The 21,561-nt window shown below is 36.7% G+C and overlaps 1 protein-coding gene across 1 annotated transcript in view; it reads right to left on the reverse strand.

Moving 5' to 3' along the window:
• SRPK1 (SRSF protein kinase 1) overlaps positions 1-17,975 on the reverse strand; it is a gene marked incomplete at its 3' end in the record, with an annotated part of 33,431 nt that extends 15,456 nt beyond the window's left edge. The window contains exons 1-8 of the mRNA XM_079712634.1: positions 17,894-17,975; positions 16,731-16,818; positions 7,584-7,690; positions 6,439-6,604; positions 4,849-4,874; positions 4,210-4,423; positions 3,404-3,823; positions 2,553-2,653 (exon numbers count right to left, since the gene is read on the reverse strand). Of these exons, the coding sequence (XP_079568760.1) occupies positions 2,553-2,653; positions 3,404-3,823; positions 4,210-4,423; positions 4,849-4,874; positions 6,439-6,604; positions 7,584-7,690; positions 16,731-16,818; positions 17,894-17,962 (1,191 nt within the window). The 5' untranslated portion in view covers positions 17,963-17,975. The remainder of the gene's footprint in view (positions 1-2,552; positions 2,654-3,403; positions 3,824-4,209; positions 4,424-4,848; positions 4,875-6,438; positions 6,605-7,583; positions 7,691-16,730; positions 16,819-17,893) is intronic.
• Between the last annotated feature and the right edge of the window lie 3,586 nt (positions 17,976-21,561).

Genomic DNA, 21,561 nt, shown 5'->3' on the forward strand with positions numbered 1-21,561 from the left:
GAACACAAATTAGCAGAGCACAGGTTCCAGGATAGAGTTCTTTAGGAAGAGAAAGTTGAAACAATACCCAAGGTATCCATGTGTATTAAAGTGTAATCATAGCACTGGATCAAAGTGTGGGGTGGAATTAAGTGATAAGTAATACAGAGACAACTAAGCAAATGAAACACAGTGTTAGGCAGAAAGGGAAAAGGAATCATACCACAATATATGCTTAGTTCAGCTGAAGACAGCATTAGAGTCCTAATAATGTAAACATGGAGTCATTTAGCCAAAAGTCATATTAAATTGACAAGATAGGGGATGGTTGTAGTGGTAGATAAGTCCTACTTTCCAGGAGGCAGAAATACCTAAAACTGAAAACAAGAATTGGAAGCAATATACCCAAGTTATTTATTAGCAAGGCGAAGGTAAATACCCTCACATGGGGAGTGACAAATTGGCAAAGGGAGGGGGGACAGATTTTTGAATCAAAATCTATGTAAGTGTCCCTAAACTATATATGCATGTGCATAACTGATGAGCCAAAGTATAATATTTTAAAAAACCAAGCTCTTTGAAAATCATGTAAAATTCCATTACCAAATACCACACGCTGCTGTGCTTAAGAGACCAACAAGATGTGAGATTAGACCAGGATCCAGCAGGACAAGGCACCCATGTCCAGTTCACCACTGTCTTAGTGCCCAGGTCAGAATATGTGCCCATATATTTGGTGAATGAATAAATGGATGAGAAGAATGTAAAGTCATTTTAGCATAGAGACACATTAAAAAATATATATAATAGTTGAAGAGAGAGAGATTAATTCTGTTGTAGTAAAAATGACAGGAAAGACTGCACCCAAATAAAGCAGAGTATGCCAAATGTATAACGCAGGCATGAAGGAAGGTGTTCCAAACACAAAGGCAAAGGAGCTTGAAACATGATGTGAGCAGAAAACTGACAAACATCTGAAGTTTATACCATGTGATATTTGTTACAGAGTCAATATTTTCCTCTATAATTGTTTTACTTAAATATTTAATGAGCACCTCCTATGTATCAGGCACTGTTCTAAGTACCATAGATATAGCAGTGAATGAAAAAAATCTCTGCTGTGATGGGACATACATTATAGCGAGAGGGATATTAAACAAACAAATATCTAGTATCAGATTGGGTTAAGTGCTGTGGAGAAAAAAAAACTGAGGGAGGAGAGGAAGAAAAAGAAAATGGGTGTAAAGAGTGGTGGTTTGCTAATTACTGTATGTTAGGTGTTCAGGGGAAGATCTCCCTGGTTAAGATGACATCTCAATAGGAACGTGAAGAAAATGAAGGAGTGAATTATACATATTATCTGGGAAGAGAATTCCAGGCAGAAGAAATAGTAAGTGTTTTTTGCTTGTTGGTGTGTGGGCCATGGTAGGGACTTTGGTACTCATTCTGAAGGAAGCCACCACAAGGTTTCGAGAATATCTGACGTGACTTGCATTTAAAAGGATCACTCTGAGAGCTATGTTGAGAACAGTCAGTAAGAGGGAAGGACAACAGAAGAGAGAAGTGAGGAGGCTAATTAGTCACCCAGGTGAAAATACATGGTGGCCTGGACTGTCTGGTGGCGTGGTGAAATAATTCTAATTCCTTGAAAAGCTTTTCTACATTTCTATCAGTCAGCGTTAAGCACTGACTTCATTTTTTCCACAAAGTTATCACAATATTCTAGAATCGATATTGAAAGTGGGATCCTTCTAGGTTATGAACCACTAGATATAGGATGTCATGTGGAATGGGGAATTTGAAGTACAAAAGTAAACCTAAGACCTATTAAAGTGGATTTTGCCTCAAACAGTCTCTAATATCCCTGTTTACAAAGCATATAGCTCTTTGAATAGTATCATTTATGTGCAAATCATTCTATTGTAGATTTTTAAAAGATATTCATTAAAAATAACACAAAAAGCATTCTTAACTAGGTAAACAACAGTATTAATATGACACTATACGTCAAAAACCTCCTTTAAAAAAAGTACCCAACTTCTGACTTAGTAATTTCATGTCTAGGACATGTCCTAAGGTCAACTTCAAAAGACTCATGAGCAAAGATGTTCATCACAAAGAACTGTCAAGACTATGTAAAGGTTATAGTATACTGGCAAATACCACATAACCAACTGAATTTGACGTAAATTTCTGGTTGACAAAAGTGTTCGAAATATATTAAATGAATTAAAAGGTTACAATTAATAAGTTAGACACTGATTTTAAAAATAGGGGGAAAGTATGAACGTGGGTATTGAGAGTATGAAAGTCAATGAGGATATAGATAAAACAAAACTGGCCAGGAGTTGACATTACTGAATCTGGGTGACAGGTACCTGGAATAGGGGCAGGATCATACCATTCTCTCTACTCATGTAAATGGTTAAAAGAAAAAGTAAAAAAAAGTTCACTAAAATGTTAACTGGCAATTTGGGTATAGAACTGCAGATGTTTTCTTCTTTTAGCATAACTAAGTCCAAGTTCTCATTTATCCCCAGTCACTTCAAAAGACTGAGACAAGTTTAACTTACCACCCAACAGGCATTTCCAAGATCAGCAATCTTCACTTGGAGCTTTTCTGCATTTTTTGGCTCAAGGGGATTAACAAGAAAATTTCCAGCAGTGGATTTTCCTATAGACAACAGGTATCATCAATAAGACTGTTCAATGAACACAGAAATATCCAAAGGTTAATGAAACTCTACGAAGTAATTCACCCAGGTCCCCAGCTGGCAGCTTACAATAAATTTTCTAAAATAAACCAAGTAAAGCAACACCTTGACTTCCCAGAATTAAAACCTCTGCCTTCACAGCAATAAGTAAAATGCTGTATATTCACTGTTTAACCAATAAAAATCAAACTGAGCTACACATTTACACACTGAAGGTAACTTGGACACCTGCTGTAAAGCTACATTTATAACAACAATGGTACTTTTAGTTTAGAAATTCATGAAAAAATTTTTTCTATGTGGTGAATTTAAAAAAATTGTATAGCTGATTTACAACATACTAGTTTCAGGTATAAAACATAGCAACTCAGCATTTTTATAGATTATACTCCATTTAAAGTCACCACAAAGTAATGCTATATTTCCCTGTGCTGTACAATATATCCCTGTAGCCCATCTATTTTATTATATATGGTAGCTTGTTCCTCTCAATCCCCTACTCCCACCTCTCCTTTCCCCTCCTCCCTCTCCACACTGGTAACCACCTATCATTCTCTATACCTGTGAGTCTGTTTCTGTTTTGCTGAATTCATCTGTTTTATTTTTTAGGTTCCACAGATAAGTGATAACATACATTATTTGTCTTTGTCTGTCTGACTTATTAGAAATTCATGGACATGTTATGCAGGGAAGGAGTACTGGGGAAGTACCTTTGTTGTCTAGTGGTCCATTATGTTCTTGCTCTTGCTCATCTTCACAGGGTATCTCTGCTCGAATGCTTTCTTGAAGTTGGCTAATGTCCTGTTCACTGAATGACCGGTCTACATTTGATGAAGACTGGCACATCATGGTATCTGACACCTCAGAGGTTACAAGTGTACAGGAGTCTGTTTCTTGAGATGTGCTGCTGTCTCCATTTTGGGAACTTAGAAAACTAGGTTCCTGCTTCAAATTTTGGACATCACAGTCATTAGCATTATGTAGATCCTGTTTAAGCCTCAATGTTTCTTTATTATTGTTCTCAGTATAATTAACGACTTCAATTACTCCATTGCAATTTATTTCTGCTGCACCACCCTCTACACCATGTTCCGTAAGTGTCTGATCCTGGTGAATGGTACTTGACTCTTCTAAGGAACAAAGACAAAAAGGATGTACGTGTATGCATATGCGTGAAAGAACAAAAAAAATCTCTCCACAAGATTAAAACGTTTTCTAGAACTTATACAGGGTGACATAAAAACATGACTGCACATCTAAAATCTATTTATGAAAGGACAAAGATCTTCTTATTCTTACCCAATTGTTAAATGAGGTCTACGTTGCATTTCCTGAGAAAAGTTAGAAATTACATTTGAATATTACCTACCTAACATTTATGACAAATTCTGTATTCTTACTGTATAACGACACCCCCAGAGATGTTGTATACGCATGAAACCACTATATTATAAAACAATGATAAATTAATGTTAAAGTTTGCTATAAAGAAATTTTTGTGATGCTCTATTTATACCAAGTTTTTCTTGGGTCATTTTATTAGGTGGGTTCTCTTTCAAGGGTCTTTCAACAGGACTCTCTGATTCTTCTTGCTTGTTTGGTCTTTTTTGCCCAGGGCCCGACTCTTTCTCCATTTCCTCAATTTCCTGCATTCGCTTCTCTAGTAATTCTGCCTGGCGCTTCTGCTTCTTCTTCAATTTCTTCTTCTTATTCTTTGACATTTTGTCAGCCTGGGCGGAGATTACAAAGAGATAAAGCCTTCAGGTGGCTAATCCATTATCCCCAGTTGGAGAGAACTGTTAATTTTAATTACTTCCTAATTAAATTCCACTCTTGTCGTAACATAGCACTTAAGCTTTTCATTAATTAAAAAAATGCAGATACTCTTAAGAAACCAAATTAAAACAAAATTAACAACAAATCTTGGAACTCTGAACAGTCTGTGGGGCTGGTCCACTCTCATGCTCAAATTTATGGAAACCTCACCAGTACAAACTTGCTGAAGATGCACAGGAATTTATTGGAGAAAATTACAGAAGCACAGGAATATATTTTTTTTCTGGTTTCCAAACTCTAAATAAACTGTGATCCATAACAGAAGAATCCCTGCCCATTGCCCATAGATCAGAATTAAATATAGAAACACTATACTTACTGGTTTAGGCTGGGGTGCAGTACTGACTGAAAAGAAAAGAAAACCAAGTAAGAATCCTGGCATTCAGCAAGCAATATAAACTAAGACACCCTACCAGGGCTTCCCTGGTGGCGCAGTGGTTGAGAGCCCGCCTGCCGATGCAGGGGACGCGGGTTCGTGCCCCGGTCCGGGAGGATCCCACGTGCCGTGGAGCGGCTGGGCCCGTGAGCCATGGCCGTTGAGCCTGTGCGTCCAGAGCCTGTGCTCCACAACGGGAGAGGCCACAACAGCGCGAGGCCCACATACCGCAAAAAAAAAAAAAAAAAAAAGACACCCTACCAGAATGAAGTCTTTCTTGTACAGTTTATATTGTAGAGAGAACTACTGTTTTTAAGCAATTTTGGTAGAAGCAACATTATTTTTTTAAAAAGAACAAACAATGCATACAAAAGTCAACAAACTTAAAATAAATTTAAATAAATTCTTCTCCAGATAGCATCAATATATGCAAAGAACCAAGTCCTCCTTTCTGACTTACATCATTAATGCTGCTAAAAACCCATTCCCATGTACTGCTTAAAACAGAAAAGGATAGGCCAACAACCCTCTCACCCTCACCCAGGACTAATTCTTCCCTGTGACACTTGTCAGTTTTAAAAGGAGAGTAGCATCAAAAGCTACAGTAATTTATTACATAGCATGTTATGGATATTAGTTTAGCTTAGGTGGGAGATAGAATCTTCAGTCTTCCTTAAAAAAAAAATTTTTTTTTTAATTGTGGTAAGAAACTTGTAATATACAATTTCCCTCTTAACCATCCTTAAGCATACAGTTCAGCAGTGTTAATTTCACATAGTTGTGCAACATTTCTAGAACTTTTTCATTGTGCAAAAATGAAACTCTATGCCCATTGAACAACTGCCCCTTGCCCCCTTTGTAGGTCTTCTTTTTCAAAGGAAGTCTCTGGATAATTGATATTTCAACTTGAGGATCAAGAGAGTTCCTCAAATATAATTAAACTACTAAAATTAAAATCTGTACCACAAATGGAAAAAAATCATTATAATCATAGTAGCCACCATTTATTTAACGCATAATACTGTGTGGCATACTACTAACTGCTTTAACATGAAATTTAATCCGAGTAACTCCTGCACGAGAAAAAAGAAGTCAAGTCATGTGCCCAAGGTCATTCAATGAATGAAGCAAGGATTCAAAGTAGGTGTGTCCACTCCAGTGCTTAAACCCAAGCTCTTACTAGCAATGTTATCTTGCCCCTGCACAGGGATCACTGATTCACATAGGTGAGCATGTATGAACATCAAAAAAGACCATCAAATCACAAGAGAAAACATTTTAACAACAACATGAATCAGCTTTTATAATACACAACATATCTGGACCTAAAAGGCACAGTCTTCTTCCTCTACGGGAATAATACTGAGTATAAAAAGTCTTTTGAAGGCTGGAACTATTTATGTAAGTACTTACTGTATCTTACTGTTAAATGAATTAGTGGTGCTTTACTTTTACTTAACTGTCAGGTAACAGAATAAAAACAAGAACTTCTCTTAACTTCTAATGAAAGTGAAGTCCCCAAAGAAAATATACCTGCAGATCCAGAAGGTGGAGGAGCTCCAGATCGCTGCCATTCTGTTGCTTCTGCAGCCAGCCTCCGGATGTACTGTTCATTCACTGACAACAAGATGTTTTCTGGTTTAATGTCAGTATGGATGATACGGCACTTGGTGTGTAAATAATCCAGACCCTGTAACACCTGAATGGGAATAGAGCAGTAGACTTGCAAACACAAAATACAAGTCTTTCTGGAGAAGGAAAAAATCACAATACAACATTTTGAAAAAATAAAAAGTAAAAATGATATGGTAGTTTTCTACTACAGAGAAGAAAGCATTTTTTTTAAAGCACAACAAACTTCCCCAGAAAGATTAATTGTAAACTATGAACGAAAGCAAGAGTTTATTTACAATAAAAAGTTCTTCCAAGTTTTACAAAGCTAATTCTATTTGGAGATATTTATTGATACATTACAGAGACGAAGAATAAACGGTTGACACTGTCCTTTAACTACTGAAATGTAGGTCATGAAAGAGATTTAACTATCTTTAAATTCAAATTTCCTTGTTGATGAAGAACTGAGGTCTCTTGCTTCCCAGTTTGGAGCTCTGTCCAACAAAACACATTATCTAAACAAACTGTTTGCCCTCTGAAGTATTACCACCTTCCTGATGACAAACTTCTTCACTATATATTGAAAGCTATTTAGAATATGAGAAAATGCTCATGAATAATGTTATATAAAGAGACGGTAATAATTTGACAATTTTCTATTAATATATAATCAATTTTCGCAACCAGAACTTCTGGATAAGGGCTCCAAATTTCTAAAATCAGCTCCCCATCTAATAATTATTACAGAAGATGAACCTGGGGGAAAATGGTTATGCTAAAACATTTAAAAATAGAATAAACACAATAAACCCTAGGGGCTGAATAAATAATTTCAGCAATTAAAAAAACCTTGTTTTAAAAATAAAAATTCTATTGGAAATAGGAAACTCCTGACACTTTAAGAATCTAAAAAAATTACCACATACAAACTATTATGTATAAAATAAATAAGCTACAAGGATATACTGCACAACACAAGAAATATAGCCAATATTTTATAATAACTATAAATGGAGCATAACCTTAAAAAAAACCCACCACATAGAAAATATTAAGATACATACTTGTTGAATAATTTTTTTGACACAAGGCAAAGGAAGCCCTTGATAATTGGACTTGATGATCCACTTGAGCAGATGATGCCCCAAAACTTCAAACACCATGCAGATATCTAGGAGTTTGTTAAGGAGGAAAAGGGAGACAGAAGAGAAGAAAGGGGGCAAGACAAGCTGTGTTCCACCTCAATGAAATTATTATTGTATTCTTTCAGTATAAAGAGTTATAGAGCTTGACTAAAAAAGAAAATCTAGCTGTCAATATTCTGAAATTCTAAAGGTTAATTAATGCTTTAGTCACAGAAAATACCCAAAGTATGGAAAACTCTGGGGTGTGCTGGTTTATTAATAAAACTATGCACATTAAAACACTCAGTGATAAAAATAAAAGTGAAACATATACATAAAGTTAGTGAAAGCACTAGGCTTAAGGTATTGATTAGTCTCTTCCCTGATGTCGAAACTAACGTCCAGGGTAACAACGCCTACTCTCATAGTATCAAAGCAAGGAAAAATAAAATTGGCTTTAGCGAAAGAAGACAACGTACCAAAACGAGCTAAAAAATGTAAATGTCAACATTTAAAAAAAATAGGAAACTGACTTGCTTTATGCTCTTTACTTTACAAAACTAATCTTGATTCTACTGCCACCATGTGTTCTCTTATGTATGAACACCCTAATCACGCCTCATAACAGGAATACTCTTTGGGCCTAGTAGTGCCAGGGCTAGGGCACTGCAGGGATTTTAGTCAGAAGATGTTGGTATTTTCAACCTCTAGAAGCTTCTACATAAATTGGAAAGTCAAGACATACATATGTAATAATGATCTAGTGCTCAGACTTTTGTTTTAAATAAGATTCTCTGCTAAAGGAAAACCTGGACTCCTTAAAGAAATGGCCAAATCCAGGGAAAACCTGGAATACCTTGCTGTGCCAACAGTAAGGAAACACGTCAGGAGGAAACAGGAACCAGCTTGAAGAAGCCACTGGCCGGTTAAGAATCTGCCTGCCAATGCAGGGGACACAGGTTCAAGCCCTGGTCCAGGAAGATCCCACATGCTGCGGAGCAACTGGGCCCATGCACCACAACTACTGAGCCTGTGCTCTGGAGCCCGCGAGCCACACTACTGAAGCCCACGTGACACAACTACTGAAGCCTGTTTGCCTAGAGCCCATGCTCCCCAATAAGAGAAGCCACCGCAAGAAGAAGCCTGCGTAAAACAACGAAGAGTAGCCCCACCTCGCCGCAACTAGAGAAAGCCCGTGTGCAGCAACGAAGACCCAATGCAACCAATAAACAAACAAACAAACAAACAAACAAATAAATAAAATCTATTTTTAAAAAAAGAAGCCACCGGCCAAAGCTGAGAACATTTTAAAGAGTGAAGTTATGAATTAGCTTATAAATTAAAAACAGAATGAATCCAAATGGGATAATAAAATAAGTTTGTTGTTCGGGGGAGGAAAATGTCTTCTTCAGAGAAAAAGTCAACTAATAAATACATAAAGTATGACAGAAATAAAAAAATTACCATTTTATCATCACTATAGTAATAACTGAACTGATTCAGATAAGAATTAATGAATACTAAAACTACTAAGTGAAGATTGCTAGGGGAAAAAGAATTCTCACAGTGTTACACTATCACCCCATAGGTTGCTTATTAATTATAAAAGGAAAAAGATACTTCTAAACAGGGAAATCGAGCAGACACTGCCTTAACCATGTAATCAAACATATCATCACCAATGATAAGCACCAATTCATATTATGTGCCCTCTGATGTAATACACTGAGAAAAATAAAACATCCATGTAGTATACTTGACAAAAATGATTAATGAACTTAATCATGAGGAAATAATCAGACAAATCCAAATTAAGGAACAATACAACTGGCCTGGATTCTCTGGCCAGTGGCGGGGGGTGGGGGGGATGAGTGAATGCCATGAAAGGAACCGTTCTTAATTAAAGGAGATTAAAAATGGGACATGACTACCTCAGAAAATACAAATCAAAATTACAGGACGATACTATTTCAAACTCAACAGAATAACTAAAATAAAAAGACTAACATGACCAAATGTAGATGAGCATATGGAGCAATTAGAACTCCCATATTATGCTAACAGAAGTATAAAATGGTACAACCACTTTGGAAAACTGGTTGGTAATTTCTTAGAGTTAAACAAACATCTAGGAACTTCTGCTTCAGTCAAGATAGAGTAACAGGGACTGGCTTAACCCTCTTGCTTTAAGCGACAACAAAATCAGACAAAATACATAAAACAACAGATTTAAAGACCCTGGACAAAGAAGACCTCCCTGAGAGATCACTGTCTTCTTACTGTCTTGAGACTCTCCAAGCAAACCCCTTGAGTTAAACAGACGGAGCTGAGAGTCCTGGGAGATCAAGGCAGCAGCTATGGTTCACAGAACAATACTAGCGAGGAGAGAGCTGCAGAGAAAGAGAACCCTGGAGATCTAAAAAGGGATCCCCCTCAAGTATTCGGTAGAGTAGTAATCAGCATAGGTATATGAGGAAACTACTAGAGGGGAAAAAAATCATCTGAAAGGATTAGAGGGAATAGTGCCCAGCATTCTCACAGGGCTCCAACAGTATCTGCTTTCATCAAAAGGACTAGAAAAATTCAGTCATAGGCCAGAAATAAATCCACACATATATGGTCAATTAATTTACAACAAAGGAAGGAGCCAAGAACTTACAATGGGGATGGTAATTTCAATGAATCATGGGGGGAAAACTGAACAGCTACATGCAAAAGAATGAAACTGGACCATTATCTTACACTAGACCCCAAAATCAACTCAAAATGGATTAAAGACTTGAACATAAGACCTGACACCATAAACTCCTAGAAGAAAACACAGGTGGTAAGCTCCTTGACATTGGTCTTGGCGATGATATTTTGGATCTGACACCAAAAACAAAGTCAACAAAAGCAAAAATGAAGAAGTGGACTACATCAAACTAAAAATCTTCTGCAGAGCAAAGGAAACAAAATGAAAATGAAAAGGCAACCTATGGAATGGGAAAAAATATTTGCAAATCAAAGATCTGATAAGGGGTTAATATCAAAAATATATAAAGAACTCATATAAATCAATAGGGGGGAAAAAACCCAATCTGATTAAAAAATGAACAAAGAATCTGAACACATATTTTTCCAGAGAAGACATACAGATGGCCAACAGGTACATGAAAAGGTGTTCAACATCACTAATCATCAGGGAAATGCAAATCAAAACCACAGTGAGATACCACCTCACAGCTGTTAGAATGGCTATTATATAAAAAAGACAAGTGATAACAAGTGTTTGTGAGGATGTGGAAAAAAAGGAGCCCTTGTGCACTGTTGGTGGGAATGTAAACTGGTACAGCCACTATGGAAAACAGTATGGAGGTTCCTCAAAAAAACTAAAAAGAGAACTACCATACATTCCAGCAATTCCACTTTTGGGTATTTATCCGAAGAAAACAAAATCACTAACTTAAAAAGATGTGCACCCCCATGTTCACTGCAGCATTATTTACAACAGCCAAGACATGGAAGCAGCCCTAGCATCCACTGATGGATGAATGGATAAAGAAAATATGGTCTACATACACAATGGAATATTATTTAGCCATATGAAGAAGGAAATCTTGCCATTTATGATAACATGGATGGACCTTGAGGGTGTTATGCTAAGTGAAATAAAACAGAGAAAGACAAATACTGTATGATCTCACTTATATGTGGAATCTAAAAACAAAACAAAACAACAAACTCATAGATACAGAAAACAGACTAGTGGTTGCCAAAGGTGGGGGGTGGGGGAAATGGGTGACGGTGGTCAGAAGGTACAAACTTCCAGTTATAAGATGAATAAGTCTGGGACTTCTCTGGGGGCACAGTGGTTAAGAATCCGCCTTGCCAAAAATAAATAAATAAATGAATTAAAAAAAAAAAAAAAAAAGATGAGTAAGTCCTGGGTGTGTAATGTACAGCATAGTGACTATTGTTAATAATACTATACTGTGTATTTGAGAGTTGCTAAGACAGTAAATCTTAAAGTTCTCATCACAAGAAAAAAACTAAGTATGTGTGGTGATGGATGTTAACTAAACTTACTATGGTAATCATTTTGCAATGTATACATCCATCAAATCATTATGTTGTACACCCAAAACTAATACAATGTTATATGTCAATTATATCTCAATTAAGAAAAAAAACTAGAAAAATTCATAGTCATGGGGCATTGGGTAGATTATTCAGAAGACCTTGCCTCAGTAGAAGGAATGATTAGCCCTAGACTGAACACTGCTCTGGAGTCAACTAACAAATCATAAAAGTAAAATCTGAAAAGGATCAAAGTGCTTCCAAGTAACAACTGCATCCCAGAACAAAGCTCAAGATTTATAGCTATACAACATATCCAGGAGCCAACAAGGTAAAAATCACAGTGTCTCAATCAAAGACTACCAGGCAACAAAGGTGCAGTAAAATGTATCTGAAAATTAGATACAGTAATAAATCAATCATTTGAAATTGACCCAGAACTGACCCAGATGTTAGAATTAGCAGATAAGGAAATTAAATAGTTACAGCAGTATTCCATATGTTGAAAAGAGATACAGAAGATATATACAGAAAAAAAGAGAGATGCAAAGATGATATGGTGTATATATATTAATGGAATGTGACTCAGCCATAAAAAAGAATGAAACCTTGCCATTTGTGACATGGATGGTGAGATGAGTGAGACAGAGAAGGACAAAACTGTACGATTTCACTTAATAATGTGGAATATAAAAGACAAAACAAATGAACAAACATAACAGAAAGTTAGATACAGAGAACAAACAGGTGGTTGCCAGAGGGGAGGAAGGTGGAAGGAGGAAAGAAATAGGTGAAAAAGATTAAGTAGTATAAAACTCCAGTTGCAAAATAAGTGAGTCATGGGTGTGAAATGTACAGTGTGGGGAATATAGTCAATAACTATGTAATATCTTTGTATGGTAACATAAACTAAGTAGACTTATCACAGTGATCATTTTGAAATGTATAGAAATATCAAATCACCACATTGTGCACCAGAACTAACATAGTGTTATAGGTCAATTATACTTCAAAAATAAACAGGGGCTTCCCTGGTAGCACAGTGGTTGAGAGTCCGCCTGCCGATGCAGGGGACACGGGTTCGTGCTCCGGTCTGGGAAGATCCCACATGCCACGGAGCAGCTAGGCCTGTGAGCCATGGCCGCTAAGCCTGCGCGTCCGGAGCCTGTGCTCCACAACGGGAGAGGCCACAACAGTGAGAAGCCCCCATACCGCAAAAAAAAAAAAAAAAAACCTCAAAAGAAAAAGATCACATCTGTGGTTACCAGAGGTGGTGGTTAGGGGAGGGGAAACTGGATGAAGGCAGTCAAAAGGTATAAATTTCCAGTTATAAGGTAAGTACTAGGGATATAATGTACAATACAATAAATATAATTAACAGTGCTATATGTTATATATGTAAGTTATTGGGAGTAGTCTAAGAGTTCTCACCACAAAGAAAAATATTTTTTTTTCTATTTAATTTTGTTATTTTATGAGATGAATTATTGTGTGATAATCATTTAATGATGTATGCAAGTCAAATCATTATGCTGTATTCCTTATACTTATACACTGCTGTATGTGAATTATACCTCAATAAGGCTGGAAGAAAAAAAAAGAGACCTAAATTGAACTTCTGAGATGAAAAGCAGAAAAATCCCATCCAGGGGGATGGGATAAATGGCAGATTAAGCACTGCAGAATGAGATTAGTGAACTCGAAGGTACAGCAATAAAAACTATCCAAAATGAAATACACAAAGAAAAAGTAATACAAACGAACAAATAAACCCACCTACCCACAAAAGTAAGCTGCAGGGGCAACTTCAAGTGACCCAGAAAAGGAAGGGGGGGAAGGGAATGAAGGTATTTGCTCTTTGCAATGGATCAAGAAATCATAAAAGTGATGGCAATAATCAACCCAGTAGCAAAGTATATACCTAGTGCCTAGATTCTGTTCCCCATTTCCCACTCACAGGAATTAAGGCTTTTTAAAGAAATGGCTGACCCCAGGTTTGAGACAGGAAACGCACAAAATGAGCCTGGAACATTTTGATGTGCCAAATCATAAAGGAACTGTCAAAAACCTTGTGGCTCCTGACTGAAATTAAAAATAAAAAAACTAAAAGAAAAAAAAAGTATAAGACATTTGGAGAGACTGAAACACTGACTAGAAAAAAGAACTTAAGAAACTCGTCCCCAATTTTTTAGAAATAATAACTGTGTTGGGGTTATATTTTAAGTCTTTGTCTTTTGGAGATACATTCTAAAATAATTACGGATGAAAAAATATCTTTAAGATTGGCCACAAAATTATCAGGAGATACAGACAAAACAAGACTGATTGTGAGTTGATAACTTCTGAAATGGGAATGATCTATGAGGATTCATCAAACTATTCTACTTCTGTATATATGAAACATATCAAAATAAGGTATTTTAGAATGCAGATTAAACAAACAAGAAAACAGAATTTTTAAGTTATTTTCATGTTCCTAGCTTTAATATTAACTTTCATTTGTTGAGAGATTACAATTTGACAATGTTATTTTAATTTGTAAGCAGTGATATAAAAATGACCAAACATTCAGTAGCTTAAAAAACAAGAAGAACTGGGTAAAATATCAAAAGAATCTGTGAAAAAAAATTTTGTGGGAGATGGTGTAAAGGAAAAAAAAAAAAGACACTAATGTCAGTATTTTTTTTTTTTTTTTTTTTTTGCTGTACGCGGGCCTCTCACTGTTGTGGCCTCTCCCATTGCGGAGCACAGGCTCCGGACGCACAGGCCCAGCGGCCATGGCTCACGGGCCCAGCCGCTCCGCGGCATGTGGGATCTTCCCGGACCAGGGCACGAACCCGTGTCCCCTGCATCGGCAGGCGGACTCTCAACCACTGCGCCACCAGGGAAGCCCCCTAATGTCAGTATTATATAAAGATCAGCTGTCCCTTAATCACTCTTCTCCCCTCACCACGCATGGAAGTAGAATGAACCCATTTATACTGAAGTCTGTATTAACTTCCTAGTTCAGAGTCCTGTGATACTTCAATATGAGAAAGGACAGTGCTCCAGAGAAAAAGCAGTATGCTCACATACAATGAAAAATACAGATATATAGCTCCATGCAGGTATACCTGTGTTGTGAAAAGAGATGAGGGGCAGGAGAATGACATAATCCATTAAACCTTAACTCAGTGCTCTGCGTTTTATCCTTTCTAATCTCTAGAAGCAGCAAATAATGCAGTAGCCAAGAAAGCTGGGAGACAAGTAGGAGGAAGGGCAAAGAGAAATGGCTAAGGATAAAGGGAGAAATGAATAAAATAGGAACTCAGTGGATAGAAACTACAGAGAAACCATCTGGTAATGTCTGGAAAATATCTTAAAGCTTGAAATTCAAATCTAATAAGATATTTCAATAGTTAAAAACAAAGCTTTCTTGCTTAGGGTCAAATAAAGGTACTCAGCATTACTGAGGAGACTATTTAGAATACTTCTACAGTTTTACTATAATATTCCCAAATTAATAGGAAAATGTGGCACAGTGAGGAACATTACAAGATCAAGAAATAGGGAAACAGAACCTAACGGCCATCATGACATCCTGTATGGTTTTATTTCATGGTTAGCCTTCCTCTCAATTCTTTGAAAACATGCATACCACACACACACAGAGTAAGTCATCTATGAAATGACCACAACAGACGTAAAATGATGATTCACATGGAATGCTTCTTGTACCACTTTCCTTAGAGATTTGGGGAAGGGGGGGATTTGATTTATATTTCTCCAAGGAAGTAACTGAAAACTAACTTCAGAATGATAGATAAAATCTTTATGTTATCACCTGTTCTCTCTCCTTTTTCATCCTCTCTCCTTGCTTCTCTGTTCAAATCTCTAACCATAGTCCACATGATTAGAGATGGGACCTATGTAGCCCATCTCCTTAAAAAAAGATCATCACTGGCAATTAAAAATGTGCGCTAAGAGAAGCTAAACATGCAGGGAAAGTAGAATGATATATGCAGTGTCTTTTCTTATACATTTTAAAAGTTTATAAACAGGTTTCAGACTCTCCAATCCAAGTGAGATTCTTCTTCATCTTTCATTCTAAAAAATGTGATAGGCCTTTACAAGCATAGCTGTTGCAACAACCTTTCAATTACTTCCGTGCATGTCACTCTGATATTAACTTGTGGGGGAAAAAATAGCTAACATTCCTTCCAACTTTAAAATTCTAAAATTCCGGATCAAAACATACAACAAGTCAGTTTTTCCATTATGACAGAATGTGAACAATTACACCTGTTTAGATTTTAAGCATACATGTACAGCCTCTTAAATACTGAGATAAAATTCTTGTTTACCCAGTATTTCTTTCTTTTTTTTAAATTTTAATTAATTTATTTATTTTTGGCTGCACTGGGTCTTCATTGCTGCGTGTGGGCTTTCTCTAGTTGCGGTGAGATGGGGCTACTCTTCGTTGAGGTGCAGGGGCTTCTCACTGCGGTGGCTTCTCTTGTTGTGGAGCACGGGCCCTAGAGTGCACGGGCTTCAGCAGTTGCAGCTCGCAGGCTCTAGAGCACGGGCTCAGTAGTTGTGGCGCATGGGCTTAGTTGCTCTGCGGATCTTCCTGGACCAGGGATTGAACCCATCCCCTACATTGGCAGGCAGATCCTTAACCACTGGACCACCAGGGAAGTCCTTTACCCAGTATTTCTCATTAACTCCATTAAAATTTCTGCGCTAATTGATAAAAATCATAGAAGCTACTTACTAGTACAAGGTTCTTTTCTTAAAAAGTTTCTTTTGGGTTTGGTTTTAATTTGCCTGAAAAAAGGAAAAAAGTGTAAAACCAATAGCCTAAAAAATCACAACATACGAAGAGAGACCCGATTCATATCTGTGTTCAAAAGTTTACAATAAAATAAAGTAATTTGATTATAGTTTGTTTTGAGAGATGAGACCAGTGCTACCTGTACAAATCTTGTTCCTTTCTTTGGGATAAAGTTATTTCATGATTTGTTTTCAAATAGGTTTTAAAAAGGATACGTGTTCCATTAACTCCTGATATTTTAAAGTCATCTAGTAGTTGAACAACCATTTCTCTATTTGGATCATTAGGATCTGAATTGCGAACCTATAATAGGGAAGAAACAATGCTTAGCAAAAGGGAAACCATAGAAATAAACCAAATGGTGGTGGGGGAGGGGATACCTGCAGCAAATAGAACAAAGGATTACTCCAAGAAAGAGCTCATACAAATCTATGAGACAAACATAAAATTTTAATAGCTCAAACAAAGAACTTAATATAAGCAGTTCACAAAAGAAAACACAATCAACAAAGACTATTGTTTAATTATACCATCTTGCTACTCCCAAATTAACTGCTAGTTACCAGACCAGGAGGAATTCAGGAGCTTTTGCAGGATGCAGTCAACCATAGCACTAACCATACTGTTTATTCAGCCTTCATTTTTTTTCATAGAAAAACTTTCTGAGGGAAGGAAGCAGTACACTGATTTACTTTGGGGCATGACCTCCTTATCTTATCACAGACTGGCACTTCAAAAAGTACTTCCTTGGAGCTCTCCTGGTCTAGCTTCCTCACTTTACAAATGAAAAACCTAAGGCTCAGAAGAAATAAAAAGATGAGTTGAAGGATATACTTGGATAGAGCTGGCCCTAAAACTCATGTTTTCTAACTCTGAGTTTAAGCTCCTTCTACTACACTGACATTTACTAATTTGTAACAAAACTGAAAATAAGTTTTTGATAATATTTACCTAAGTTTCCAGGTAATAAAGGGAATTAGTAAAAATATAGTGCTTATTTTTATATATTTGTATAAGATTTTAAAACAAAATAGATATTATATATTTATTCACACAACTTTTTTAAACTATAGCAGGAAAGAAAAACATTCTTTGTGCTATCTGGCACATAAAACATACTCAATAAACATTTTTGCTTATTTGCAAGGTTATTTTCCATTGTATATGTAGGGAGAATTCCCATCACAGCATATTCCACCAGTTCCCTACCACATACACAGGATGTGTAAATACTGTCTTCCTCTACCTCTTTAAGGATACTAGAACTTTACAGTAAAAATGAGCCATGCCAAAGAGTATACACTTGGCATATCTTAACTGAATAAAACTTTATTTATTTATAATGCTTTGCAGCTCACAAATACAATCTAATACTTACTGATTTCAGCAACCGGATTTCATCAAGCGCTGTTTCCGTATAATGTTCAGCACTTTTAACTACTTTCATTGCCACAAACTTCTTCCCCCTAAGAAACAAACAGGCAATTAAGACTAAATGCTCTACCTTTATGTTAGGAAGCTAAGATTTAACTATAACTGGGAGACAGCGACAGAAGTACAAACATTGATTTCATATTTCCCTGTACTCAAACACGAACTACTACTATGGGATCACCTGTACCTCTTAATAGCACTAACTGGCCAAATATAACTTATGAGAAGAAAATCTGTTCCTGGGTAATGTCAGTCACCAAACATTTCCTCTAAGTTAAAATCTACTTTCTGAATGTTCCGTGAATCCAAGTAAAACCATGAAGTGCGGATAAATAAGGGGGAAAGCTCCACCAAATCAGAAGTATTCTGTATATCTGTATAGCAAAACCTAAAAGGTTAAAAGCTACAATACTTTCCTCTAAGAAGCCAGAAGAAATACTTGGGTGAAAAACTGATAAAAAATTAAGCACACAGATAGCAACTGCTGTCTCACCAAAGATAGATGGTACACTTTTAGGTAAACATCCAATGCTAATTGCCTGTGATTTTTATGTAGAGAAGTTTTACACTGAACAAATGGCTGAACAAATCTGTTATCAAAACAAAATACAAAAAAATAGGTAATTTCACAAAGGTTGGTCTAGGGCATCATCCAAAAATTTAGCTCTACTCCAATGAGAAAAACTATGAACTTACATACTACACTTTCTTTGGGTATTTGTAATGTTTTGAATTTGGGAGTTTCAAGCGCCTTACTGATACTAATTTAATCAATCTTGTGTCTCCTCTAAGCTGACTCTTCATCCGAGGAAAGTCATTTGCCCAAGAACATAAAGATTCTCAGTAATAAGATTCTTATCAAGAAATCAGTCTAGAGCTTAGACTAAAAGTGGAAAATCAGACACAAACATTTAGGAATCACCTAATTCTCTTGCAGGATCACTAAAACTTACTGAATATCCCATGATAACCACACTGTTGAAAAGTGTCCCCAGCCCAACTTTCGGATCACATGATATCTCCCATTGAATAGATCTCCGATTTTCACAAGATGATAACCTCCTGGAAGAAACAACGGGAGGGAAATAGTCACTTAAGTAGTAGGAAAAGGTATCTCACAACACGTTTTTCAACATCTATACACCTTTTAGCAAATAAAAATGGTTTCTTCTAACACAACCAACTCAACAAAAGAAAATGTTAAGTTAGCAACACAGTATTATTGAGCTCATGTTACAAAAAATATCTTAAAGAATAAGAGTAATGATTTAGAGTGAGCAAGTGATGCTTTGTGGAACAACCAATAATTACTTAAAAAAATAAGTCATCCTCAAACAAAAATAAGGTTATGTTTCACAACATTCTTGCCCCTCAGTAATCCAAGATTTATCTAAACATATAAATCTATTTTGAGACTAGTTGTAGTCTCAGGATGTTTTTTAGGAGAGAGATTAATGAATTCCATTTATTTAACTTTAAAAAAAGAAATTGCTTTTCTAAACCATAAAAACCAGGAAGGCCTGAAAAGGCTGCCAACAGTGGCAGGAATCAAGGGATTTAAACATGCATCTCTGCCTACTGAGAAGAAGAACCAGGTTCTCCTCAATGATTAAGAGATATTCTGTTATAAGATCCTACCCAAATAGGGAGGGTGGGAGGGAGGGAGGGAGACACAAGAGGGAAGGGATGTGGGAACAGATGTATATGTATGACTGATTCACTTTGTTATAAAGCAGAAACTAAAAAAAAAAAAAAAAAAACAAAAAAAAAAAACAAAGAAGATCCTACCCAAGAATCCTGGAAAGTTTCATAATAGAAACAGAAAAGATAACAGGCAACCGTATGACACAGTTTAAGTATCTATAATTCCAGTTTAATGTATCTTAGCAATCATCACTTTGAGAAAGGAATAGTGAAAGGTGTTTTTCAAAAGTCTACATACCAAATCTTAGCACTGGTTACTTCTGGGTGACAGCATTACAGACAGCTTTTGTTTTCTTTTTGTTTAACATATTTCTGAAATTTTCTAAGGTAAATATGCACTATCATTTTTTTTTTTTTTTTTTTTTTGCGGTATGCGGGCCTCTCACTGTTGTGGCCTCTCCCATTGCGGAGCACAACCTCCGAACACTCAGGCTCAGCGGCCATGGCTCACGGGCCCCGCTGCTCCGCGGCATGTGGGATCTTCCCGGGCCGGGGCACGAACCCGTGTCCCCTGCATCGGCAGGCGGACTCTCAACCACTGCGCCACCAGGGAAGCCCTGCACTATCATTTTTAAGGAGCAGAAACAAATTTAATTTAAACTAAGCTTTAATTAAGTCAAAGTAAAAGGAAATACTAATTCCTATACTTAGAGAAAAGGATGCAATAAGCAGAAAGCATCAATACTGTTTACGCTGACAGACCAAATATTCAAATGAAAAACTGCATATACATGGATCACATCTTACTTAGTATCTCCTCACAGAAAATCTTACCTTTACAATAATCATTGGGATCTTCCTGCTCATCATCATCAGATCCCAGAATCTCCTCTTCCTGCTCTGGGAGGTCACTCTCAGAGTGGGGAGCAGAGCCTCGGTGCTGAGTTTCAGATCTAAGAAATAATACAAACATGTTCATTCCATATGGACAGAAGAAAACAGGACCAATTAACAGATACTACAAACAGAATGTATGTAGTGGCAGCCTAGGAAAACATTACCTATCACTTTACCTCATGTTAGGAAAATATTAGTTTTTTAAAAGTCAGTACATGACTAAATAAAATCTGGAAAATATATAAAAGTACAAAGGGAAAAAATTACTTGAATCTCAATATCCAAACAAAATTGCTGATAAAACTACCAGACCTTCTTCCAGTAATTTGCTGTATTTTTATAAAAATATATATCGGTAATCACATGCTTTATAAACAAATCTGTATCCGGCTTTGACTATTACACTATAAACTTTCCCCCTTATACCTATGCAATCTCTTAAGTCTTACATATTTCCCTTAGAAGCATCACTATTTACTCTGGTACATTCTGCTCAGCTGGACATTTGTTTCTAATTTTTCACTACTAAAAAATAAAGCTGTTGAGTATTTTTAGATAATCTTTATTCTGTATTTAGAATTATTTCCCTAAAGTTAAACTACCAGATAAAGATAGAAACATTTACCCTATTTATAAAAATAACATGTTAGGACTTCCCTGGTGGTGCAGTGGTTAAGAATCCGCCTGCCAATGCAGGGGACACGGGTTCGATCCCTGGTCTGGGAAGATCCCACATGCCGCGAAGCAACTAAGCCTGTTCGCCACAACTACTGAAGCCTGCACCCTAGAGCCCACGTGCCACAACTACTGAGCCCACGCACCGCAACTACTGAAGCCCGTGCGCTCTAGTGCCCACGTACCACAACTACTGAGGCTGTGTGCCACAACTACTGAAGCCCACGTGCCTAGAGCCCATGCTCTGCAACAAAAGAAGCCACCGCAAGGAGAAGCCTACGCACAGCAGTGAAGACCCACTGCAGCCAAAAAAAAAAAAAAGTTAAATGTAGGAAATTGGGAAAATAATTATTTTGTTAGATCTCTACTCTGAACATATTAACACTTTGGACTATT

The sequence above is a fragment of the Hyperoodon ampullatus genome, assembly GCF_949752795.1.
Source record: "Hyperoodon ampullatus genome assembly, chromosome: 10".
Lineage (NCBI taxonomy): Eukaryota > Metazoa > Chordata > Mammalia > Artiodactyla > Ziphiidae > Hyperoodon > Hyperoodon ampullatus.